General features: G+C 36.9%; 2 protein-coding genes across 3 annotated transcripts; both read left to right on the top strand.

Annotated features, from left to right (window-relative positions):
* Positions 1-1,834: 1,834 nt before the first annotated feature.
* Positions 1,835-9,363, top strand: LOC110159749 (glucagon receptor-like). The gene is made up of 14 exons (XM_020924359.2): positions 1,835-1,889; positions 2,780-2,938; positions 3,290-3,392; positions 3,651-3,761; positions 4,533-4,654; positions 5,242-5,348; positions 5,426-5,582; positions 7,310-7,469; positions 8,335-8,395; positions 8,472-8,541; positions 8,632-8,723; positions 8,786-8,924; positions 9,027-9,068; positions 9,292-9,363. The coding sequence occupies exons 2-14, from the start codon at positions 2,885-2,887 to the stop codon at positions 9,361-9,363; spliced, it is 1,290 nt and encodes a 429-aa protein (XP_020780018.2). The 5' UTR covers positions 1,835-1,889; positions 2,780-2,884.
* A 1,686-nt stretch (positions 9,364-11,049) lies between these two features.
* On the top strand, positions 11,050-26,815 carry wdr90 (WD repeat domain 90). 2 transcript variants are annotated; one of them, XM_055150541.1, is made up of 43 exons: positions 11,050-11,305; positions 11,389-11,480; positions 11,572-11,748; positions 11,965-12,103; positions 12,178-12,348; positions 12,448-12,574; positions 12,911-12,978; positions 13,305-13,417; positions 13,664-13,894; positions 13,992-14,036; positions 14,116-14,184; positions 14,281-14,391; positions 14,553-14,698; positions 14,777-14,834; positions 15,232-15,350; positions 15,892-16,053; positions 16,119-16,249; positions 16,334-16,450; positions 16,557-16,792; positions 16,875-17,011; positions 17,089-17,219; positions 17,597-17,727; positions 17,810-17,971; positions 19,118-19,240; positions 19,324-19,457; positions 19,532-19,578; positions 19,647-19,757; positions 20,206-20,349; positions 20,426-20,505; positions 20,587-20,689; positions 20,801-20,922; positions 21,177-21,333; positions 21,674-21,864; positions 22,104-22,272; positions 22,371-22,494; positions 22,889-23,060; positions 23,661-23,783; positions 23,874-24,042; positions 24,242-24,372; positions 25,184-25,327; positions 25,949-26,065; positions 26,147-26,231; positions 26,410-26,815. In XM_055150541.1, exons 1-43 carry the CDS (start codon positions 11,293-11,295, stop codon positions 26,565-26,567), a joined length of 5,490 nt encoding a protein of 1,829 aa, XP_055006516.1. In that variant the 5' UTR covers positions 11,050-11,292; the 3' UTR covers positions 26,568-26,815. The 2 variants fall into 2 exon arrangements, 1 of the variants encoding a protein (XP_055006516.1); XR_008631774.1 differs by lacking the exons at positions 24,242-24,372; positions 25,184-25,327; positions 25,949-26,065; positions 26,147-26,231; positions 26,410-26,815 and having other exon boundaries at positions 23,681-23,783; positions 23,874-23,910.
* The last annotated feature ends 149 nt before the right edge of the window (positions 26,816-26,964 follow it).

Raw genomic sequence — 26,964 nt, 5'->3', positions numbered from 1 at the left:
CATGTTTGATATTTTTGAAAGCCTTTCCCCTTTATACACGGAGTGCATAGGCTATAGATTGTTGGATAGGCTATTGTCAGGGTGTGTGCTTCTGTGACACTGCGTAATAAAGTAATAGACAAAATGCAGCGAGCTGCATCTTTCAGATGTGGAGAGTTGCTTTTCCCCTCCAACTCCTGCTTTGATGAAGCAGAGTTCAGTTTATTTTTGTAGAGTCCAAATTAACAAGAGCAGTTGCCTTGCAAGACTTCACCAAAATGGTGATTTAATGAACAGGACATCAGAAAATCCAACCATGAAACAATTATTGGTCAATAAAAGACAATCAGGTCAATCAACATTCACAGGAAACGAGAAAAAAACTCAATGGGAAAAAGAGAAAGCTCGAGGAGAACCACAGTGAAGGAGAGGGCCATTCCCATGCACAACAGGTTAGAGGTGTTCAGTTCAGAGGTATCATTTAGAGCCACTCAGGACTGAGGGACAGAATTATCATATTTTATGACACTTTAAGACATGAAATGTAGTTTATCTTTTTCCTTTTTTTCAGTTGCTTTGGCACATTTTGTGAACATTTTGCAATTCACAGAAGACACAAAACAATTCAGAACATGAAAAGGTAAATTCTGTGTACAAAGCATAAAACAAAGCTTTTGTAAAAAGAACACTTTGATGTTAAAATATAAACACAATAATCAGATTTATAAATCTACAACAGTTTTAAACCCATAACCTAGTGAGGGAGTCAGTAAAATATTATACAACCATTTAGGAAAGAAAGTTTGGCAAAGAGGCAAGTTTTGGAATTTGTACCAAAACTGTCAAAGCAATTGAAAAAACAATGTAAGGAGTGTGAAAGTCCTGATAATTTATAAACTTGATGTTTTTGATGAGGCCAGAATTAGATCTTTAGATTCAGAACAAAAAATATAATAACCAAATATATGTTGTTGTAAGTGTGCATTTATGTCCTTGGGATCCTAGCGTGACTAAAAATATTTTCAGACTATTATAATGCAGTGGCTTTTTTTTTTGTTTGTTTGTTTTGTTTGTTTGTTTGTTTGTTTGTTTCGTGAGTTAGCTTTAACTAAAACTTTGACAAGAAATTGTTCTGGTCACATAATTTGACATTAGCTGAACTTAAATAATGTCCATAATGAAGTCTAAGTCATAGTTAATGAATACTGTGGGGAATAGGAATTTGGTGTAGGTCTCAATGAATCTTCTCCCAGCATAGTTGCTCCTAAGGCAACGTAAGTGTGAGTTTTATTTATTTTTCTAACTGGCTTGGACATAAATTATGTCATTTCAAAGAGGAACTCTTCAAGCCTTAAATGTGGAGACTGTGTCGGTAGCTGAATGACACTATCGCTGTATGTCACTGGTCACAGCACAATATTACCCTACATAATCTCTGTTGTAATTCTACATTCGAAAACACCACTTATACCAGCAGGACTGATTGGGCCAACTGATCTTTATGATGAACAAATGTGGTGTCGTCCACTACTTTTCTCTAGGCTTAAACTTATTGTCACTGCACGACACTATGGATATGGAAAATACAAGTGGCATAGAGCCTGGATGAATGAATTCCAAATGAAAATGTCAGTAGCCTATACCCTACTAAAAATAGCCTTCTACTTGATTGAGAAAACTGTAATTATTACTTGGTTACATTCAAACATGTTTGATGTTTTTGAAAGCCGGAGTGCACAGGCTTTTGTTGGATAGGCTATTGTCAGCGTGTGTGCTTCTGTGGCATTGCGTAATAAGGCAAGGGACAAAATGCAGCGAGCCGCTTCTCTCCACATCTGAAATGTGGAGAGATCGACGCAGAGAGCAGCACAACCTGTGAGAGGAGCTGTCTGCCTCATCTGCGCGCTCAGGTAAGAACACAGCCTACATTTTAACATCATTTTTGGAAAATTTGTTTAGCTTAGTTTAGTCTAGGCTGCTTTGATGATCATATCAATGTTTTTTTTAGAAGGCGCGGTCTTTTGCGTGCTTTTGCTAAGTTTCTTTTAAAGCATTTTGTTTAGTTAAACTTTAATTATAGTTATCTCCTCCACGTTGTGACCGTTGTGAATCTTAATTTATATATATATATATATATATATATATATATATATATATATATATATATATATATATATATATATATATATATATATATATATATATATAAAGATGATTAAATTAAGATAATATTTCTTCAGGTGACGTTTGTGACCTAAATCAGGGATCTCCAACCAGTAGCTCTCCACTCCCTTCCAAGTAGCTCGCCAAGGGATTTATGAAACATATGTAATGTGCTTAATTACTAAATCTAATTAATTACCATTGTAAAATTTGATGCCTAACTTGTGCATTAATAAATGGATAATGGTTCATGTTTAATAGGCATCTAACTGCACCCCGTCAAACGCCATGGCTTTTCTACTTTCTCAGTTTCTTGCGACCAAAAGAAAAAGGCTGGAGAACCCTGACCTAAAATGGTGTAATAACCTCAAAGTATCCTACGAAGTAGATTGGCTAATTGCTACGTGGCAATTCGCATGCTTTTTCCTTAAAGCTTGGATCTGGAGAGCGCATGCCACAATTTGGAACATTCTAAGCAATAACACGGAAACAAGTAGCATCGAAATTGCAAAGTACAATACATACAGGCCTGCTAACTATGCAAAATAGTTTAGTATGTGTCAGGGGGAAAAAAAACAAGTTTATATTAATAATTATGTGAGGATTTTATTTTATTTTATTTATTTTTTTTTTACAGTGAAATTTAATTTAAATCATCTGATGTGAAGAGAAGAGAACTTGATGTGAAGTTGGAACTCACTACTGCTCACCCCTGTATGAGTGTGAAGGAGCTAAGATAGAGATGACTCAGGAGTTTATGGCTCTTCTGTGTGTGTTGTTTCTGCAACTGCCAAAGGTTAGTTTAGTCTTTTCTTTTTCACATTTTCTGTTGTAGTACTTCACAGCAAACATACCTACCCTTAGAAGTCATTGTCATTGTCAGTAAGAAGATTTTTGGGAATCCTAAAATAATTGCTTGCTCAAACTGTTTAAAAAAAAGTGACCTATTACTTTTTTTTTACTTTATTTTTGATGGAATGGAAAATAATATTCATGAACAGTGACTTCTCAATGATACGTGGATTTCTCACTAGTTGATTACAAAAAAAGGCCTAATTTTCCTGTAGTATTTTAACAGCTGACCATTGAATACATCACATAACTAATTGGACTAAACTCTGGCTTGTGGTCTTGATTATCTGTCCAGTTTGAGGTGGCTTATGGGAAAGTCCTGGAGGAGACGTATCGGAAGTGGCTGCAGTACAAAGATGACTGTGTTAAAATGATTGAGAGCGAAATGGTGCCTCAAGGTAAATATACTTATATAGTATACATTGTCATAAGAGTTTACAGTGGATCAGGTAGTTTTGTGTTCTGTTATTGTTTCTACAAATCTTGGTGTGAGGGGTGATGGTTGCAGAAGCCAATAAGTTAGACTTTTACTTTGAACACAATAAAGCTGAACTGCTACAATAAGTTGGCGTACCAAAGAGATGAGAAAGAATGAAAAGTAAATAAAAACTCATTTTCTGTTTTTCTTTTTTGTGTTTTGTTAATTTTCTGTCTAGGTGGCCTGTTCTGTAACAGGACTTTTGATCACTATGCCTGCTGGCCAGACACTCCTGCTGGTAGCATGGTCAATATTTCCTGTCCATTCTACCTGCCTTGGTTTGACAAAGGTATTTTGAAGAATAGTGAATGTCATGATTAATAGTTTTAATAGTTGAGCTTTTCTTCCTGTTCACTCTCTCCCTTGTGTTCATAGGTGTTTAAAAATTGTAAAAATACATACAGTATATTTTCAGAAATGTAAATAGCATGTAAATGAGGGATGTGATGTTCATAGCTGTATATTGGTGATGTTGGATTTGGCTGTCAGAAAAGCAATTGATCATTTATGTTTTTCTATTTATTTTGTAGTCGATTTGTACATGTGGTAAATTAATTTATCGTGGCTTAACACCAGTCGCAGTAGCAGTTTGTGAAGAAAAGTTGAGAAGAAAATTACAGAAAGTAGCACTTAGTTCTAAAATGAATCGGTTTTAAATCAAATCTTAATAATAACTTTTAGGGAAGCGTATGATATGTTGTGATAACATTAGTGATTATTATGTCATTCTATTATTCTCTCACAGGAATCATGTTAACTTAATGAAAGGAGTACTCTAACTTGTAAATTTAAGTATATGTGTGAAAATTTTCTCTCATACTCCTTGAAGCACTATGTACAGTATTATGTAGCCATTTAGCCATTGTTTTGTATTTATTGGACAGGTTTCTTCTATTTGTACCACTTGATGCTTTCCTAGTGTAATGGAAAAGTGGTAGCATTACTATATAAGTCTTACAATACTTTTGGTCATTTTGGGATTATGTCTAGACTAAGACTTTGGATCATTTCAGTTTAAACTTTGCACCTTGGTGTAAAATTATGTATTTGCCCCTAACAGTGGCTCAGGGTGTTGTGCGTAGACGCTGTGGCCCTAATGGCATCTGGGAGGAAGATGAAATCGGGCAGGTGTGGAGGGACAAGAGTCAGTGCGAGGAAGAAATAGAGGTCGCTGCTCAAGAGGTAGGATCTAAAACAAATAGTGTTCACAGCTGAGAACACTCCTGGATCAAGTCTTTGGTTCTTTGTACACTGACCTTTTTGCATTTGTAGGGATTTGGGATCTCAGCATTACACAGTTAATTGAGAATCATAATTACTCCAGGTCAAGTAATCGTAAGAACTAAAAATTATTATCCTGGCCATTACAGAAGAAAGAATTCAATTTAATTTCACTTTGATTTAATAAAGATGTCACTGTGGCACTTGTTTTTTGTTTTTTTTCTTGTTATGCAATGAAAAAACTAAATATTTTCATATGCGATAGGACCAGTTGTACTGAAAAGTTTTGTTCAGGCAAGAAATGCATGATTGTAGCATGTTAACAACAGATTTTTTTTCCAGTCATACAAAGACAATAATACAAACATCACTGTAAAGTGAATAAAAATTACAAAAATTAGACAGTAGAGCAGTCTTCTAATCTAATCTAGTTCACTTCCCTTGTTTGGAAGTTAATGCTTTAAACAGAAGGTTGTGAGAACCACTGTGTAAATGGAACATATAAATACATTTTGACCTAATTAACAGTTGTTGCTTTTCTATTGCAGTTATGGTTAAAACAGCTCTTGCTGAGCTTCAGGATGCTGTACACCGTTGGATATTCGTTATCACTTTTCACGCTCACTATGGCACTCATTATCCTTCTAAGCTTTAGGTAACAGACTAGTTTGCATGTAGATGATGTAAACGATTCATTTGGGCAAAGGAATATTGTTGTTTTTTTGCTGATAGAAAACTACATTGCACAAGGAACTACATCCACGCCAACCTCTTCTTGTCCTTCATCCTGAGAGCGGTGTCTATCATAGTAAAGGACACAATGTTGGAGAGGCACTGGGGACGAGAAATCATGAAGCACTCAGACGTTAGTGACATGTTAAGTCATCAGGTGAGACTAAGACGGAGTATCCAGTGCTGGGACTTGAGTAACAGGGCTGATGTGACCTAATTATAGCAGTACTGAAAATGGGTACTCGAGTAATAGTACTGTGTAATTCCTTACAGGTAAGATCCATAGCAAAAGAAAGACACTTCTCAATTATATGAACAAGTACTACTACAAAAATTGTACGTAAAAGTGCACTGCCAACCTTTCTGGCGGAGGGTAAGCTGCCTAATTGTCTCCATGGCAATGTTATTGCTTTGCTTAGAATGTTCCATGTTCTGTCATTAAACATTGAACTAGCATTTATTCATTACACATTACACATTCAAAAATATATAATTCTTCTGTGAATAGGGGCAACTCTCCACAGATCTGAATTGTAATATAGTGTAGTGCTGTAATGTGCTTGTCTCATCCTTTGTGATAGATATGTTTACTCTATACCAGAGATATCAATCTCAAATTCTCAGAGGGACAAAATTAAAAACTGGGACTAAATCCTGGGCCAAACTGAATATTTATTGAAAAATGTCAACAACATCTGCATCTTTTCTCCTCTGTCGAGATATTTAACCTTTTCCTATTAAAATAAATGTTTAATAGTTTTGCTTAAACATTGAATCCAGAACAAGCACAATATAAAATAATAACAAAACTTTAAATAAATAATGTCTCTATAGCCTATTTGTAGCCAGTGGGCCAGCTCTAATACATATTTGATATGATCTCGTGGGCCAAATATGGCCCCCGGGCCTGAGTTTGACATGTCTGCTCTATACTGTGGAACTTTCAAGACAAAGCAATAATATTTCCTTGGAGACAAGCTGGTGGCAGACCCTCCACTAGAAATGCTACGCAGTGCACCATTAAGTAAAAGTAGAAAGTACACATGAAAAATTCTACCCTAAGTACTAGTAACTTTTTTACACAATGTTAGTAACATTTTAGATTAGTCTTTTATATATAACTTGATCAATCAAACAACAATCTGCATATTCTCTGAGTTCTGGCCAATCACAGCTGGTAGTGCAGTGAGTTTGTAGATTTATAAAGAAGCGGAGACAATGATGCATTATGACATTTATCAGTGCATAAGGACATATATATATGATGCGCTACATTCAATGAAACAATCTACAATATTTGGGAACCCATAACTGACAGACAAACTTGGACTATAGTCTTTTCTCACATACCTGAATACATTTTCTACTGTTGCACTGTTTAATCATAAAAACAGGTTGCAAGGATTTCAGTTTTCAGTTTTCAGGATAGTGGTGCAGTAATTCATATCAATTCAAATTCTTTGGGAAAACAGGTTGGTACAGAAAATGGCTCTTACAAGCTGAGATGAAAGTGCTAGTAATTTACTCTGATTAGGCTGCGCTGCAAGATGATTGTTGAGTTTTTCAAGTAATTTGTGTTAAGATAACATTTGATACATTTACCAACAATATATTAAAGGATTGCTTTCACCTCATTGTGCTCTATTAAAATCACTTTCTATACTTTATATTATTTATGTTTATTTATTTGATGAGACAGGGACAGTGCACAATATACATCAAGTTTAACAGTAGAAATGTAGTTGTAGCACTGTGCTAATTTCTACTTGTAGCCCCTTTTTAAGCAAAAGTTTAGTACTTAGTTTGACACCACCAGGGTATAACATTCATTGGACTACCATTAAGTGATTCTTGATTAAAGTAATTATCTTCATATCATTCTAGGCTGCTATTGGCTGCAGGATTGCCCAGGTCATGATGCAGTATTGCGTGTTAGCCAATCATCACTGGTTCTTCGGAGAGGCACTTTATCTATACTCTGTTCTGATCGCATCAGTATTTATTGACAACAATAAATATTTGCCTTACATGTGTGTTGGATGGGGTAAGTAAAAGCCCTGTCATTTCATCTTTGTGTTTTTTAGTTTAAAAGGGACATATTATGCAAAATTTACTTTTAACAATGTCATAATTGTTTCCACTTCTTATTTACGCTCTCAAAGTTGCATTTAGAGTGATAAATGTTTGTTGGAGTCATTTATATTTTCCTGCATTAAGTGACTAATGTCGACTTGGTGCACGTACGTTAAACCTGAGTTTTACTGGCGTTGTGCACTTTTTACACTCACGAGTAGAAACACTCTATTGTGCTGACTTTAGGAAGTACCACAAGACACTGGTGACCACTGGACTGCACTTTGACTGGCAGTTCTGCACAAAATATAAATAATAAATTAAAATTAAATACAAATCCTCAACTGGAAGTCAGTGGTCCCATTTCTTTCATGATGTAATTTTAGACCTAAAACTTCAAAAATATAAAATAATGATCCACAAGTATCATACATTATAACTAGGCTTATACAGCAGCCAGACAAACAAGCACACTATACTGTCTTTAAATAAATCCTTTAGGGAGTGTTCAATCCATTGTAATTGGCTAGCATCCAATGTAGGGTGAAGTCAGGTAAATTCAACCACATTTCCATGCATCTGATTCATTGTCTTATTTTACAACTGAGCTCAAAGTAAGACCTGAAATAACTCTTACAAAATAATTTATGAACTGAATATATTCTTATGGACTAAAGGAAACTCATTAAGGACAATTTATGAGAAGGTTTACATTTATGTTAACAGACATTGGCTGTTTGTATTAAATGCAAAAAGAAAAAAAAGCAGCCCAATTGATCTATCTTCACCCAGTGTCTTTATAATTGCTTTACAATGGCTTCTTGTTTATGTCTCAGGAACACCGGTGCTGTTTGTGGTCCCCTGGGTTGTGATGAAGCTATTAAAAGAAAACAATGAGTAAGACCTCAATCACCTTATTAAATGTAATCTGGCAAAAGGTAACATAATGATAACATACAATTTTCCTATTTAGATGTTGGGCATTTAATGAAAATATGAACTATTGGTGGATAATTCGATTTCCTATTCTTTTTGCCTCACTGGTAGGAATAATACTACTGGCACATATCCAGAATGTTGCGATTTTACTGTCTATGTAATTAGTAATGGCCTGTTTGTTTGTATACCAACAGATTAATTTTATGATTTTTCTTAAAGTCATCAAGATGATTTTTTCAAAGCTCAGAGCCAGCAATCAAAGAGGTTATCCTGATTATAAGCTGAGGTAGGTTGGTCTAGATGACCAAACTCTGTTTTGATGCTAATTTGCTTATGTTTTCCTGCCAGGCTAGCCAAGGCTACCCTTACCCTGATTCCGCTGTTTGGTATTCATGAGCTTATATTCATCTTTGCAACAGATGAGCAGACAACAGGCTTGTTGCGTTACATCAAAGTCTTTTTTACACTTTCTCTCAATTCATTTCAGGTATTGAACAGAATGTGACTATATGTTGAGCACAGTTCAGTTAAAATACAGATGGCTGAACAAACATACAGCACCTGATAATACTTTCTTGTGTATTGGCAGGGATTCATTGTGGCTGTGCTTTATTGTTATGCCAATAATGAGGTTTGTTACTTTCAGCTTTCTTGTGCACATAATTATTTTATGTGCATGGGTAGTTAAAATCTTGCTATATCTATCCTCACATGGCAATGAGCTGCTGAGACTTGCCATCTGTGAGTTTGGCGATTACATGAAACTGCTTCAAAATTAGTTGCTTTTTTCTAACCCTGTTGTGTTTGACCATAAATTGCAATGTTAAAGTGATTCGGCTCTCCTTTCTGCACAGGTTAAAACAGAGTTGAAGAGAAAGTTACACAGTTGGAGGACAGAGGCTGCAATGATGTGCTGCAGGCAGTGACTAGCAGTGGCTGACTCACGAGTAGAAACACTTTCTATTGCCACGGTCCCTGAAGGCAACAGATTCTCACTAGCCGAAGGGTCATCCCACACTCTGGACAGTTCACAGACATTCAGGTGTCAGAGTCAGCCACTCACCCCACAACCACATCCTTCTCTGCAGAACTGTGCATCAACATTGCTAAATAAAGACATTATGGATCCCAATGTGGAACTAAAAAATAGCAGGGAGCAATCAGTGGCCATGCAGGTTTCCTTTCTCATACACCTCCAGGACCCTGTGGAATTACTACCACATGTAGTGAATGAAGAAATTAAGTGACATTCTCTATTTTATTATGCATTTAAAGATGCAATATGTAACTTTAATCATGGTTTCTCCATGTCTCAATGAGGATGTTATTGTTTTCCCTCTAGTATTAAACATATCTCTCTTTTATCTGTCATTAGCTTACTTAATTAATTACACTTAGATTTAGACAAATTTTATTGGTCCACAAGGAAATTATTTGGACACAGTAGCTCGTACATCACAATATAATAATATAATAACAGAGTAAAAAATATAATTGGCAATAATAAATTCTAAATAAGTGGAAAAAAGATAGCAAGATTAAAAAAGAAATAAGACATATTTATATAAATGTATATGTACAAAATAAAATAGAAAGCTAAGTAATAAAATAAAACCACATCTTTATACAAAAGGTCGCAGCAATGATTGACAGGACACAGGATTATCTGTTACATAAGGGTGAGTTGTTGTACAGTTGTATGGAGTATGGTGTGAATCTAATCATGTATCTCTCACTGTTTGAGTGGAGCTGTAGAAGCCTGTTGGTTTTATTGCTCAAAAATACCACAAAAATCATGCATTCTTATGATACAGTGCACACTTTTTAGCGCAATGGCTATTGGCCTTCAATCTCTAACATCGGTTGTTGGTTGTTTCAGCTGGCCACCTCACTAAAGGAGAGACTTTAACTTTTATTTGAACACAAAGAGGACCTATGCACAAAATGTAAACAGCTCTCTTATGGATTTACTGTGAAACAGGGTTGTGGATAAGTTGCAGTTTTTATCATATAGGCTAATTAGGGAGAAATTGGCTCCACATAACAAGTAAAAAATATTGGCAGGTTGAGGTTATTGACTGTTGGTTGCTCTAAACAATTGGTATCGACATGACCAGTGAAAAAAATCTACACATCTAATCTGTAACTTTATCTATTATTATTATTATTAGTAGTAGTAGTAGAAGTAGTAGTAGTAGTATTAGTAGAAGTAGTAGTAGTATTATTGTTATTGTTATTGTTATTATTATTATTTTGTAAAGCAGTAACATCACCATGGAGATAAACAACTGTAAGATTATGAATGTAAATGTAGCTTTGAACTATGAATGTACATTTTTATATGCGATCATACATTGTAATAATGTTTCTAGGTCTAGCTGCAAATTATGTGAATCATAATGGTGAGTCTAATTTTACATTATTACATTGGCAATTTTAATAAAAAACTAAATTTTATTAATGTCAATGTTATTTGTATAAAAGTAATGAGACTACAAACTAAATCCAATCCAATGCAAATTGTCCAGATAAATGTGGGTTGAACAACTACGTTACCCAGAAACACTTGCGAAACAGCGTCGGCGCTGTCGTGACAACGGCGGTGGCTGAAGCGGGAAGGATTTGTTTTTTTAACTATTGGATGGGTTTTGTCAAGTCTGATGCCATTTGGGATTACTTTAGATACCTAAATGTTGTGGCGTTCTCTAATTACGTATCAGATATGCATATAAAGAAAGGCATCTGCAAAAGTCTTGCAATTTGTAAGAAAGCTACACATGCTAGCTATCATCAAGCCCAAGGTTTCTGACTGGACATCAACAGGTCGATATTGAATACAGTATCTGTTGCTCACAATGGCGTCCAAAGGTAATGCTTCTTTACACTAAAAGATTTGGACCCGTCATGAACGGTGTGTGTTTATTATCCTTCTCTTTCAAACTACTTTTCAGGTTGGCAGCATCCTTATGTCAACATTTTTAAACATGTAAAAATTGAAGAGTGGAAAAAAACAACACAAGAGGGTGAAGTCACTACATCCACGGTAGGCTGCTGTATAAAACGGCTTGGTAAAATGTGTAGCCGGTATACACTTTAATTCTTTTGTATATATTTTTCCACTATACTGAACTCAGGATAAAACTCTGAGATGTCCAGTGTTCAGGATCAAGGGCCCTATTCCTGCTAACAGCTACATCCTTTTGCCCAAAAGCAGTAGCCAGAGCCTTGGGTTGACTGGAAAGTACTTCTACCTGCTTTTCCGACCTACCCCTTCCAAATATTTTGTGGTTCACATTGATGTTGCTGCAGAGGTACTATTTTATCTAGTTTTATGGTAATTAACTTACCGTGAATCTTCTCCTTAAGCTTTTTTTCCCCTATTTTATGGTCAATCTCAAATATGCAGATATCCTTATAACAAACACATTTTGTTATTTGACAGCTTGTTCAGGCTAATTTCTGTGGCTGTGTTAAGTGGCTGTATTATCTGATGTACATTACATTAAAGTGTATATCTTTGCTTGTAGGAGGGCCAAGTGGTGCGTATCTCATTTTCGAACATGTTTAAAGAGTTCAAGTCAACAGTTACATGGCTCCAGTTTCCGTTCCTTTGTGGGGCAGCAGAGGATTCAGTTTATGAAAATACAGCTAAGATGGCCAGACAAGGTAAAAGCCCAGTTATTATTATCATGTGAACAACTGTCTATAAATCTGCATTTTTCTTCTTCTTTTTTCTTTAGGGTTGATAGGGCCAGCACCAGCCACAGTGCGTTGGACCTGTCTGATGCTGGATTTGCAATCCATACTCTCTAAATATTTAAATCGCTGCTACGTCCACCTCAGGACCATTAAACTTTGTGCAAATATGGCTGTGAAAAACATGTTCACCAGTGACCTCCTGTTTAATCCTGGTAATATTCCATTTTCCCTACTTGCTACCATCTTTGTATGCCTTGCATGCTCAGTATTGCTGAATGTAGTTGTAATGACGTTTGACTTTGTTTTTGAAGGTGTGTCTTACAGTGAAGCCAGGCTCATGGGGTTATCCTCCTCTCGGGGTACAGGTCCTGTTCCCAGGGACATGGCATTTCCTGTGCCCAGAGGAAGTTCTTGGCATGACCTTTACGACTATATTAGGTACGTTTTGGGAGTAGCTCTCATCAATATTATTCTGCTATAGGCTAAAAATTACTCACCCCTAATAAAGGTTTAGTGGTGATTTTGGTTGTTTTTCTCACTGACGCAATATCATTATATAATATATCACTATCATATTAAAAAGAAATAAAATGTTTCTAAACAAGATGCTTGTACTGACAGAGGACTGACTGTGGACCTCTCGAATAAAAACAGCCTCGGGTATCATTGACTAACACCACTAAATGCACAGCTCTACCTTATTATACAGCTTTGTATGTACATTAGAGTCATTAAATATTGTGTTTAATATTTCGTTTTTTTCTGTTACATTAGGTTCCCATCTGAAGGCACTAAGTTACCGTTTGACTCTATTCAAAAAGACCACCACAGCCCACAAGCTTGTAAGTTATTGTAGAGCTCAGCACACTTTGTAGCACTGACAATGCGATGTAATTTTACACAGCATACATATAACCGAAAGTGTTCCAGATCTTTTTATGTAAGATTGTGCAGCCATAGTAGAATAGCCCTTTACTATTCACACTGAATTAAAGTAGTTTATGAATGCTGTGAACCTTGATGCACTTTTTTAATACATGAAAGATAATGGGTACTTTCCAAAATGATGAATTCTATATGTATTTATTGATAGACATTGTATGAATGTACATTGTATTTCTCCATTGTGGAATGAAACTGCAAATAAACTATTTTTGTATCTTTCCAGGGACAGCGTTTAACCCAAAATGTCTAACTAGTGAAAGACTTAACTGTGTTTCCTTCAGCAAACCAGTTCAGGATCGTGTTTCTCTTATCCAGCAGATTACCTCCCCCAAAAAAGTAAGACTAAACACATTTTAAGTGACATCAAGAACAAAATGCACTTGTTCATGGATTAATGGACAATGAAATCAAGTTACATTCAGTTATTGTTAGAAAAAGCACGTAAAGATTACACATTAACTTTTTAAGGAATAGTTGAAAACCTATTAACCATATTTTGCAAAGAAATGCCTGAATGTCACTCAAGTGTCCAGTTTTCCTATCCATTGTGTTTTCTGAATGTTATTTTACTTTATTCTTCAGTATCCCAGGGATCAGTCTTGTGTGGTTGCTGGCATTCCCGAGCTTGGTGTGGTGTCTTCTCACCTGGAGGAGAATGGGCTTCCTCACAGTCATGACCTACTTGAAGAGGAGATGGTCTGCCCTAGTTCACATCACGTCTCATCAAAACCACCATGTAACACTGGAGATGGGGTCCATGTATTTGTGCAATCTGGTGACAGCCTCCAAAAGCGCGAGGAGAGTGAAGCAGACGTAAAGCACTCTTGAATGCTATACATTTTAGAATATGATTTTAATGTCCACTCTCATGTTATATCAAGATCACTACATTACATATGTTTTCTTCTAGATTTGCACTAACCAAAAATTGCCAAAAGAACTCACAAAGCTTGAGGTAACTTAAGAGAAAGTCCAAAATTTTTATATTAAAAATTTAAAACGCTATTTATTGTTTTGTTTTTTTTACTCAACAGAAACTGCTTCCTGACCCCATTCTCCAACTCGGACGCGTCATTGGCTTTGGTGGTGCAACCAACAAACATGTATGCTGCGTTTGTTTTTTAAACTCAGAAAAGCAATGAATCAGTGTCATTCAGAAATGGGACAAAAACATCATAAAAGAATCACACATTTTTTAGGCACTATGGACCAAATCCTGTGATGAAGTGGTATATCCATGCCATGCTGTTATTGTCTCCATGAATATCACTTCAAAGAAGCAGAGATTCTTTATTGGCCACACTAATAAGGTAAATACATCTTTTTGTGTTCTTTCACATTCAATAGTTTACCTTTTTCATGGCCTTTTTCCTCAATAAAAAAGTAAAGACCTTTGATTAAATTCAGTAGTATTCTGTAATTAATTTCAGAGATTAGATTTTGGAGTATTTTGTCTTCTCCTGCTTTGTAGGTGTCTGCATTAGATTTCAATGCCAGCACTACCCTTCTCGCCTCTGGCCAAACTGGTCAACACAGTGTTGTTCGGATATGGGATTACCAAAAAGGAAACTGTCTTGCTGCAATAAGGAACCACGCCCATTCATTGTCCTCCCTTAGGTATTAAGTTACACACCCCAAAAATGTGACCTGAAACTGCCTACTCAGTTTAGTAATGTGATTGTATTTGTTTGGTAGTTTCTCGCACAGTGGAGCCGTCCTGTGTGGGGTTGGTAAAGACCGTCATTGTAAAACAGTGAGTGCCATGATTTAGTAAATATTCAAAAGATTTGCTTGTTGCTGTTTTCTGTTTGCTGTGGTCTATAGTGGCTGTAGTACGTTTTCATACCCCTTTAATTCCTTAATTTTAATTGTGGTTTAGGTACACTTAATCTTAGTTGTTTTAGCTTTGTTCAATTAGAAATTTAAAGGCTTTCATAGAGAGGCTGAACATTCTAATCAGCAAGAGACTAATAAGAGGGAAAACCATTACAGCCATAATCGAGAACAAGCTGAGGCAACTTTTTATTTGGTTATACGATAATGAAATTTGAAAAAGTATGAAATTGTATTGAACCCACTACCTTATTAGAATCTATGATTTATTCTGTATGTGCGCCGACTCTTTTACATACTAATCTGACCCTTTGTAGCTAGTGGTGGTGTGGAGCACTCTGAATGTGCAGAAGGAGAGCATTGTGACAGTACTGGCCCAAGCACACACCGACGTGGACATTCACACAATGAAGGTGGCCTTCTTTGATGAAACGAGGTACTTGAGAATATTCATTCAGTCAGTTCAGTTAGTTTGTATGTTTGTTTCAGAAATGCCTTTGTTCCTTTTTAATGAATTAAGGTGGGAAGTAAACATGTAAACCTACTGTAGTTGTTTTGGTTTTAATTTATGGCACTGACAAATGTGAATACATAAATATATAGCTTTGTCTAAAACTTAAAATAAATTAAATAAAATGGTTCACAGTTTGAAAGGTTGTAAAGATAAGTTGTGATGAACAAATGAATACCTCTATAATTACCAAAGTTGTCTTAGGCGAAAAGAAAACTCTTGTTATTTGAAGGCCACATTATCATATTGGAAAATTAGAATTGTGCCTTTGGCAATAAATAGTGAGTGTGAGGCAGTTGTGCTACATGTTGCCAGCCTCCTGCTGTGCTCTTAGGTCTCAAATGGTAGTTCAGCTCAGTTCCTGGATTTTTGGTTCTTCCAGCTGCAATGCTGCACATGCTGATATTCCTTTCCCAGATTCATTTTGGCTTCTTTGTCTGTCTATGTCTTGGGGTTTGGTTTGTAGAATGGTGTCGTGTGGTCGTGACAATATCCGTCTATGGCGTATGCGCAATGGCTCACTGCGCTCTTGTCCTGTCAATCTGGGTGAATACCATTCACAAGATTTCACAGATGTTTCCTTTGAAGAGGGCATCTCCTCCTGCCATCACATTGATAATCAAACTCTGTGAGTGAAACATACTTCACTTGATGCTGAAAGAAATGGTAATTGATTTATTTCTCTCATTTTAGATATGCAAGCAGTCGGAGTGGGTATATATTTGAGATTGACTACAGTAGAGTTGTGATTAAACATGTTCGAAAATTACAACCTACACAGGAACAGCATGGAGACCATCGAAATAAGTGGACCTTCACAGCAGGTTGCTTGAAAGGCTTGATGATGATTACTTTTTCAAAGTAAATGTACCTGGACTTAAGTGTATGTGTGTGTGTGTGTGCTCCAGGTCCAAGCATAGCTATCAACAGCATTAGTATATCCACATCCTTTTGTGCTACTGGCTCTGAGGACGGCTTTCTACGGCTCTGGCCTCTTGATTTTTCCTCAGTTTTTCTGGAAGCTGGTAGATAAAATACAACTTTTAACTACCCCTAAGAAAATGAAGGGCAGTTATTTTCTTATTTGTGGCAGTAATGTACTCATTCATCATTCTTATTTTTGCATTTTAGAGCACGAGGGCCCTGTTAGTTTAGTGTCTGTGTCTTCAGATGGCCTACAGGTTTTGGCAGCTACCTCCACTGGGATCCTGGGATACTTGGATGTGAACAGCCATGATTACAATACTCTCATGAGGTCTCACACAGACACTGTTTTAGGCTTCAGTTTGGGTGGGGTTCATAGACATCTGGCAACAGCCTCCTCTGATGGCACTGTGCGCATTTGGAATATGGATTCACTACATCAAGTATACCCCCACAATGCTTGCATTTATTTTATAGAGCATTTCTGTAATTCATTTTAATTAATTCCTTGTATTATGTGCTTAGCTGTATGATTTTGTGTCTGAGGACTGCCCCTGTTCAGTGGCCTTTCATCCCCGTGAGCAGGTTTTTTCTTGTGGCTTCAGTTCCGGAATTATAAGGGTCTTTGGCATTCCCAGTGCAAAACTACTGGCAGAGCATAAGTACAGACATTATTTTATACATCCATTTACTGCTGTTTCCCAAAATAATGGAAATGTATATCTATTTTTAATTGAAGGCATTATAAAGGTGAAGTGGTTGGCTTGGTTTTCTCCCATAATGGTGAATTCATGTACAGTGCTAGCTCTGAGGGCTCTCTGGTGCAGTACGATGCTAATAATGTGGACCACTCTGCACTTAGAGTTGTGTGTAAGTACACAGCAGTCCAGTGCTTTTTTTATATTTGTTGTACCCCCTTGATCAATGACCCCTGACCCCTCCTTACCACCAGCACATAAACAAAATAATAAATACAACATTTTAGGTCTTTGTCTGGGTGGCTTTTTTCAACTGAAAAAAAAAAGCATATTATTCTCAAGCTCCAGCTAGATACTGCTGACAATAAATGTAGTTCAACATCTGAAGTTCTCAGACACTGAACTGTGATCTCCCATTGCTCCTGACAAGATGCCCAGCTGCATTAAGGATGGGTCAAACTCAGAGCAACAATGTCCCTATAATAAACTGCCTGTATTTCGAAGTCCTTCATTTGTACACTTGAAATTACTTTGTTCATTCTGCTTTAGGTAACATGGTTGCTAGTGGCACCAAGCGTTCCCCAGATGCTTTGAATGTGAGCCAAGACAGTCGCTGCTTGGCTTTTGTTGGACCTTCAGAGTGCATTGTCACTATTGCTGACGCAAGGACTCTAGAGGAGGTAATTTTATTGATTTGAGTTTCTCATTTTTTCACAAATGCCTCTTTTCTTACAAGGCCACTCTATTCTTCATATTTTGTAGTTACTCCATATAGATGTAAGCATTTTGGATGTGGAGAGCACTTGTTTAGATTCCGCACTGACGATCTGCTTCGCTACAGCCTCCACACAACATTTGCTGGTCTCCACTTCTGCTAACAAGGTCCTATGGGTTAGCACTAAAACAGGCCGCGTGCTTCGAGAGGTATTTACTTTGAATGTCTGGTATTTATCTGATGCTGATGCAGAGGCAGTTATGTTGGCCAGTTTTAAAGTTGGAGAGCAGGCATACAGAAATAACAGTATATGACATAATTATACAGTTAAAAAAGATGAATGAATTCTAAGTGGTGTCTGGCACCAAATCAGTTACACTTCTTAAATATTGATCTGGTTCTTTCTGTACTTGAAGGGGTTCAGAGGTTCAGTTGCATTGGAGTGTCTGAAACAAGTACACTATAAGGGAGTCTATCTCATTGATGCCCTTATAGTTTTTATTTTTTTAATTTCTTCAGACTCTTGTCTTTAATAGTTTTCCATTCAGGTGGGCTTTGTGTTACCACATGTGTCATTGGTGACATGAGACAATAGCTGGCTCCTGCAGACATAGCATAGGTAGTCCAACATGTCTAGGATGACACCTAACTGCCATTGCAAGAGGGTTTGTGTCTCCCAGCTCTCTCTGGAGTATGGAGGAGATTCCAGGAGATTATTGTTGGTAACCTGGGCCAGGTTGAACAGGGTATGTTTGGGGCACTTCTGGTGCTGCCTTTTGAACTTGATTTTGCTCAGTGATTATCTGGTCCTACCTCAAAACAAAGAAAAAAATGCCAAAACATTTATGATTTTGAAATACCTTTTATTAATTATGAGGTGAGTTTTACCCTGTTGGCTTTCATCACCATCATTAAAATATTTCTCTAGGCTGGTTACTTTGATTTATCCACCATCTGATGGTGGTTTTAACCACTGTCTACATACGTTTTTTCTCACTGTAGCACGTTATCTGACAGGTGGTGAGGCTTCATAGGATGAATACTTACATACTTGGTACATTTGCTTGTCCCTATGATGAAGGCCAGCAGGTCCTCCGAGACATACCATAATGAATAAAGTTATCTTAAAATGATTAGAGAGTGCCTTGTTATTTTATTTTTTGCACATACCGGTACCCTTTTGAAACCAGCATTTTCAAAACGCTCCTTTATTTTTTATGAACTGTATAGTTAAACCCGCAAAAAGGAAGCATTAAATTATCACTAACAAAGGTGAGGTCCGATAATTTTGTTCTTTTCATGGAGTTTCATACTCCATTTTTGAAAATGTATGGTACATTTGTGCCCGGTAATAGGTGTCAAAGGTGGACAAGCAGCATTGTTCGTCTCTGTCCGTGAGTGAGGACAACCGGTTTCTCTTGACAGCAGGCCAAAGCTCTGTCAAAGTGTGGGATTATGATGTGCAGCAGAAATCACAGGTCAGTTATACAGAATAGCACAGATTTAGTCTCTTTACATGTCTCTTTACATTTCTCTAACTTCTCATTAAAATGTGTTGTAGACATTCATAGGCCACAGCCAGCCCATCTGCCAGGTGGGCTTCACCCCTGACCAACACAGTGTAATTTCAGTTGGAGATGCCATATTCATTTGGGACTTCCTCGCTGAACCCACAGATTCTTTAGCTGTTAACTGGTAACTGGTCTTTGCGTGTTTTTGAGTTGTATTTCACAGATGGTAACGTTTTTGATTTCTCTACTTGTATACAGTTCAATTTTAAGAGTAACCAGTGGCTGTGCAACTCCAGATCTGTCAGGTAATATTGTATAATAGTACTGTAAATGCTGTTTGCTGTTGTTTATTTCTATGTAATCTTTTTAACAGATGTACCGCAAGTTCAGTTGTCCAACAGCATGCCTCGACAAGCAGCGCCCCTCCCCTCTTCTCCTCCTCAACAACTGGACATTTGCAACATCATACAATTCGATCATGATGGTACCGAAACTGCTGAAATTCTTCACTATATTTTTTGTCATTAGCTCTGACTTTTTTTTTCTTCCATAAATGATTAATCTGGTGCACTAATTTTCAAAATATAGTACGCAAACTCGGCAGTCTAAAATAACAGAATTAATTTAGAGTCTGATTACTGGGTTGATCCTGGTTTAGAACTGATATAGAAATTGTGTAGTCTTGTTTCAGACCTGGTTTAACCCTAGTTTGAAATAGGAATAGTCCTCAAGAAATTATTCAGGTAACAGTAAAAAGTATTAATCAAGTAAGAGTAAAGGACAAAATGTTCTATTTGAAATTTTAATTTTCTTGGGTGGTTCTTACTTGCTGTGAAAAGGTTGAGGAATTACTGCCCTAGTACATTCTGTGTTGTCTTGGAAATCGTTATGGATTTATTTGTGTTACTTCTATTTTTGTCTCCTTTTTGCAGCTGTGGATTCTCAGAAAAACTGTCCTTCTCTTAGTTCCCAAATATGTCAGTCAACACTGGTAACTAGGTCTAAATCTCCAGCCTCTTTCCTTAAAGTCACAGAGCTACAGAGTCCGTTTCCTCTTAGCTGTCAGTTTGGTTGCAGTGAGTATGGATTACATTGAGTTTTACATTTGAGTTGAAATGTAAGTACCATTCTGAGTGCAATTTTGGTCAATAGGAAACATAAAAAGACAAGCTGTACGTCCAGACTGTTATCGGCATTTTGTTCCACATTTTAAGAAGTCTGTGGTGAATCAGGTAAAAAAAAGAAATAATAATAGTAATAATACTCAACTCAAGAATGTTTTTAAAAAGCTTTGTTGCTGCTGTTGTATCCAGAATGCTTTACTATCCCAACCAGGGGTACAGAACCTAAGGTTGAAAGCAGTACTTGGTTACAACGGTAATGGGCGGAGCAACCTAGCATGGAGTCCTGATAAAGGTAAGACAGTACTGTAATGTTATAATATAAGATTGAATCTCTACTGCTAGACTATTAAAACACACAATTGGTGTCATTTCTTTACAAATCTTTTTTGCATGGTGTTTGCAGGATTATTTGTCTACTCCTGTGGCTGTATAGTTGTGGTGGAATACCTTCACACAGGAATCCAGAAACATCTCCAGGGACACAATCAGGAGATTTCTTGTCTTGCGGTGACAGATGATGCACAGGTTATCTTTCATTTCTTTACAGTCCAGAGAGGGATGTAAGCAAACTGTAAACATGATCTTTTCATATTTTTCCATTTTACCTGCCTGTAAAATGTCTTAAGCATTGTAAACATACATATAAATGCAAGAATATGATTAATGTATTGTGTTAATATGTACTAGAGTATAATTTGCAAATATTTAACACGTTCACTAAGACTTGGACAGAAACTGGGTCCACTGACATGCCGATTTCACTCTTCTTTGCTTTCCAGACTGTAGCATCGGGAGCTGGTGGAACAAATGGAATCCGAAGTCAGATTTGTATTTGGGATGTCCAGAGCGGAGCATGTCGCAAATCCATCTCCCATCACAAGGGAGCAGTGCAGTGTCTTATATTTTCCAAAGATGATCGTTTTTTCCTCTCTGTGGGTTAGTAAAATACAAATGGCGTGGTTTAGATTGTTTGGCGAGCAAGTCACTTTGAGTAGTCTTCCGTCAGAAGTGTTTTTAAAACAAAGCCAGTGATCCATTAATACAGCCTTTTTGCTTCAAATGTTCCTTGTAACTTTGGTTTTTACTAAGCACTGCTACAGTTTGGTCAGTTTTTTGGTGATTGGCTCACTATGTTTGGCCCCATACGCCTGAAGGAGTTTTATTCTACTATAAGGCAAACTGGGCACTTGATGCTTAATATATACCACAATAATCTCTTCTCTAATAAACTAGAGTGCTGTTACCTAACTTGCAGGTTTAAACTGCCTTTGCCTAGGTGACTTCAGTGACCCAGAGGTGGCCCTGTGGAGCAGTAGGACTCTACAGCTGCTTTCAAGTGTCAGAGTGTCAGGACCTCTTCATGATGCTGCCTTTAGCCCCACAGCAGCTAGCCAGCTGGCATGTGTGGGGAGTATGGGAGTTTATTTCTGTCTCATCCATGAATGTGTTCCAGATGTGGAGCTTAAGGTAAGAAACCTTAAATAACCATGGCCCGTATTACAGTATAATATGCAAGCCATTTGACCAAACATAAGTAATCACCGCACCACAGCATGCCCACCTCAACTGTAAAGCCAACATTCATCAAATGGAGCTGCAGTAGCTATGTCTGCTTGTCCTCAAATAATATGCCATTCCTAGTGCTTGAATGAGAGGACAGATTGTCCACATTACCCATCCACTAATAGGTGACCTTAATCTTTCAGGTGCAAAGTGTGGACCCACCTATTGAGGTTGGTGTGGTGGAGATGACCGCACTGAGCTATCACAGTGACAACTACCTTTTCACTGCAACCAACAAAGGCCATGTATGCGTGTGGGATATCGACACACAATGTTGTTTCATGACATGGGAAGCAGACCTGGGGGAAATCGGTACAAACAATTTGCATGTCTAATATGATCTTGCAAAAATGTCCTGTCAATGTATTTGGGCATAAGTAGTGATTGAAGTTACTGACTGCTTAATATAGGAGTGCTGCGATGTCAAGATAGCCATCTTTTGACTGGCAGTAACACCCGCTGGCTCCGACTGTGGGAGGTAGAAGCTATACATGGCATGAGGTCTCTTGGAAAAATTTCCAATATGGAACATAGGTCTGTATTGTATACCTGATGAATGTTTTTTGGTAATCATATTTTTCATGTTCCTGTAACACAAGGGTAGAAAACAAAGAGGCTGACGTTCATTGTCAGAATGAAATGATGGCTCTTGTGGTTTATAAGCAGTACAATAGTATAGTTAATAGAATAGTCTTTTATTGTATTTATGTCATGTCATACCATTTTCCATCATGACACATTTTATCAAAATGGTTAGCCTTTTTCCAGAGTCATGAATGAAATCAAATCAGTTGTCAATATTTAATAATGGAAAATGTTTTCGCACTGCAACCTTAAAACTGAAAGAAAATTTAAGATGTGTCAAATATTATTTATTATAAATATTATTATTATTTTTCTCCTATTTTTCTTCTTTCTGGTTCTACAGTGAAGCTGCTGTGGTGATGAAGCAGGAGGTCCTGTTAGATGGAATCATAGTGAGCGCTGCATTTGATAATGCAATAGACATGGGGATTGTTGGCACCACTGCGGGAACTTTATGGTACATCAAATGGTCAGAAAACAGCAGTATTCGTCTTGTCAGTGGACACAAGGTTAAGGTACCAATATAATGTCTTATATGCAAAATATATATACAGCCTTCAATATCAGTACTGTGCATAACCAAAAAAGTGTCATGATCAATGAGTATTTCAATAAATAGTCACATTTATACTCTGTTATTCATTGGTGCATCAATGTGCAATTCTCTACAACAGGGGTCTCCAGCCTTTTTCCTCATGTGAGCTACTTTTTGTAAAACAAAAATGCCGGAGAGCTACTAATTTTAGAGGTTGCTAGAAATTCAGTACATATAAGAACCATGGCAAGCCATAGATGATGTGCAGTTTGACGTCTATAAAACATAATCCATTCTCCAGTTATCAGTGCACAAAATTAGGCATCAAAGCGATACATTTACAATGGAGATAGGCATTTAATCAATCAAATTTGAGTTATTCAGCACAATTACTATAAATCCCTTGGTTAACTACTTGGAAGAGACTGGAGAGCTACTGTTAGCTCCCGAGCTACAGGTTGGAGACCCCTGCTCTACAACTTAATACAATATTGGGTTTTGGAAATAATAAATAAAAAAGCACATACACAAATATGAAAATGTCCCCTAAGGACCATGCGTTTGTTTTACTCCTGACCAGGTGAATGATGTGGTTTTTAGTTGTGATGAGAAGCATTTTGCCACATGCAGTGAAGATGGCAGTGTGAGAGTGTGGGCCTCACACAGCAACGAGCTACTGGTGCAGTTCCAGGTCTTAAACCAGGTAATAAATATATATAAATAAATAAAACACCTGTCTTTGGTGATGACAGTGGCATTTCTCTGTAACATTTTGACTCGTCTCATATGTTAGGCGTGTTGTTGCATCTGTTGGAGCCCATCTTTCAATAAGGACAACTTGTGTTTAGCGGCAGGATACAGTGATGGGACAGTGAGGGTTTTCAGACTGGCCTCATCTGAAATGGAAATTAAACTACGTCCACATCATGTGGAGGTCACTGCTATTCAGTATTCTGCCAAAGGTCAGTTCTTCTCCTCCAATCTCTTCTGCACCACACACTAGCACAGTGTTTCCCAACTTACCGGGGGGAAGTAGCAGTTGAAATTTAATAGAATTTGAATATGGGATTCTTTTTAACATTCTTTATTGATTTTGTATTTTTAGAAGCCATCTATGACTTCCTATAATTATGGCTTTTAAAAATTATTCTCTTTGGGTAGGCCATGTGATCCTTTCAGCTGGAAAAAATGGTCTTGTAGTAGTCAGCAGCCCGGAGAGCGGAGTTACCCTGCGTGTCATCAGGGACCACAAAGGGGCCACCATTACCACCATTCAAAGTATACATAAGCAGGTTTGTTTATATGTATGTAATTGTTGCAGTTCTACAAAACTGCCAATTATATAGTCATAATATTATTTTGAATAATATATGCCATTTTCTGTTGACACAAAGAAAATTATGGTATAACCACAATTTTCCTTTGTTCACTACTAGTTTTTCATTCCTTGAAGACTCTTTTTCTCATTACTATAATCTATTGAGAGAAATTACATATGATTATTTAGTGCAAAGAATTGTACTGTCCTCAGTGATCCTAAACATCAACATCTGCTGGGGATGTGATGCTAACTAGGGACACTTCTCTGTCTAAAGCTATGTTACTCAAGTTAGATTGTGTTAAAACAAAACTCAGATAAAAGTCTGGCCATAAAGAACACACTTAGCAGGAACCACAACAGGTAAGATAATTTATGTCCTTAAACAAGTTTTTCAGTTAGTCATTCTCATCGTTTTTTTGTTGAACATCAGACACCTAAGGACAGAACCATGCTCATATTGATCACAGGCTCCTGAAAATGTGTTGTTTAAGAAAAGTCAAGAAAAATATCGAATGGATTAAAACAACAGACTTTCAGGAACCTGTGGCCAATATGGGCATTCTGGGCCCGTTTAGGTGTTTTAATTTCAGCAAAAATGGTTAAAAATAGAAAAACTGCTAGCTTGTTTGTTGTGATTGTGAACTAAAGGTCAGATTAAGTCTAACAGAGCATACTTACAGTTTGCATTTGATGTCATCAGAATTCCCTGAAGGTGTGACGCTAAGTATCAATAAACGCATAAAAGAAAAATGAATGTAAAAATATTGTCTCCTATGTTGAAGGGTCGAGAGTTTGGACTGGAGGGGACCGAGATGTGGCTGGCTGCGAGTGGTGACAGACGTGTCAGTGTCTGGGTCTGTGACTGGAAGAGAGACAAATGTGAACTGTTGGACTGGTTAACATTTCCTGCTCCAGTGTTTACTGGGGTATGTACTGTATGGGCATAATCTGGTACACCATATTTTACGGTGTAAACATTTTATATGATGATGACGACAATAACGATGATGATGATTACGATAATATACGCACTATATATAGCTGATATAGAGATAGCTTTAAAGTAGACATTTTCAAATGAACTTTTCTGAGCTTTTAACCACGTTTAGCATAGTGTTACCCCATCATTAGCATTTAGAGGGGACAAGATGAGACGAGAGAGAGACATAGTATACAATGAATACATTAACTTTTTGGAACAACGGGGCTACAGAAGTGAGAACCAGCATTAATTGTCCAGTTGTCATTTCATACAATCCAAATGTGTGCACAATCTTGTGGCAGTTTTATCTCAGAGCTTGTGACACGAGATTTTGTCCCATCCTTACTGATGTCAGGAATTCGATGCTTGAGTGGTCTGAAATTTTCAGTTTTCGCTTACTCCCTATCCCCCCCACTGCTCTCAGACAGTGTGTCATACATATGGGTTTCACAATTTATAAATGTAAATCTTTTGCTTATAAAAAAGCATCATGTCTTCTTTAATGATTTTTTTTAACTTCAGCTTTTGTTCAACTTTTTTATACTTGTTTTATATTATGTTTTAGGATGGTAGTCCTCCTCCAAGCTTGGCAGCCTTTTGTCCATCAGACCCCAGTCTTGTGGTCTACACAGGTTATGGGGTAGAGAAGGAGTTGTCCTTTTACAGTCTAACTAAAAAACAGGTTTACATGCTCATAAAGCTCTTTATTCTTCTATAAATTTCAACTTCTTCACAAATACTGATTTAACATGTTTTGCTCTAGATGATGAAAAAGATTGCCATGCCCCATTGGGCCACTTGTTTTAGTATTTCGCCAAAAAGCTGTCATATTGCTGTGGGATCAAAAGGTGATGCATTTTGTTCATTTTTATTGATTAAGCAGGCCCACTATACTGTTGCATATATCATATCTTTACAACATATTGATTGTTTATGCCCTGGCAATTGACCAAATCCAGTTTTTTTATTCAGTGATGGTGATTTTATAGTGACATTCTTTCCCTTTGAACTTGCTTGTTTTTTCAGATTGTGTGATGAAGCTTATTGAGCCGAGCAGTGGCAGATTTCAGGACTATGTGCATGGTGACTCGCTGCAGAAATGTCACTTCTCACCTTCTGGAGCTCTCCTCTTCACTGTGGCATTTAATGAGATCCTGCTGTGGGAAGTGCATAGCCTTTCATAATGTGACTTATTTATGGATCCTCAACGTCAGCCATTATTCATCTGTTGTGTGATCCATGTTTTACTATTGTTTCTTTCTTTCTTTTTTTCACACTGTTGTTTATTTATTACAATTTTAATACTCACTTTTTAACAGTGGGTGAAGATTTAGTGGGTTTAGCGTTTTTTTCATTTTCTTTATCAAAATGATACAAATGTGTTAATCAGTTGTTTAAATATTATCCTATGGGCAATATGTGTTTTGTTACATGGTTGAATAAAAAATAAAACAGACTGCATTTCTATAAGTTTAAAGGTAATAAGAATTTTATTTTGAACTGCTTAGCGTTTTATATTTTTCATATGTAGCAATAGCGCTTCTTTAAGTACTTTTAACATTAAAAAAGCGGAACAATTTT

Source organism: Boleophthalmus pectinirostris, unplaced genomic scaffold, assembly GCF_026225935.1.
Source record: "Boleophthalmus pectinirostris isolate CB_2022bp ecotype Guang Dong unplaced genomic scaffold, ASM2622593v1 HiC_scaffold_14, whole genome shotgun sequence".
Lineage (NCBI taxonomy): Eukaryota > Metazoa > Chordata > Actinopteri > Gobiiformes > Gobiidae > Boleophthalmus > Boleophthalmus pectinirostris.
This window is presented reverse-complemented; position numbering and strand designations above follow the sequence as displayed.

Excerpts from the sequence above, each read along its gene's own strand:
- LOC110159749 (XM_020924359.2), top strand. The coding sequence starts at position 2,885 with ATGACTCAGGAGTTTATGGCTCTTCTGTGTGTGTTGTTTCTGCAACTG. Across the intron at positions 5,583-7,309 it reads GTGACATGTTAAGTCATCAG|GCTGCTATTGGCTGCAGGAT; the intron begins GTGAGACTAAGA and ends ATATCATTCTAG. Across the intron at positions 8,925-9,026 it reads TTTCTCTCAATTCATTTCAG|GGATTCATTGTGGCTGTGCT; the intron begins GTATTGAACAGA and ends GTGTATTGGCAG.
- wdr90 (XM_055150541.1), top strand. Across the intron at positions 15,351-15,891 it reads GCCTTCTTTGATGAAACGAG|AATGGTGTCGTGTGGTCGTG; the intron begins GTACTTGAGAAT and ends TTTGGTTTGTAG. Across the intron at positions 20,923-21,176 it reads CGGTGACAGATGATGCACAG|ACTGTAGCATCGGGAGCTGG; the intron begins GTTATCTTTCAT and ends TTTGCTTTCCAG.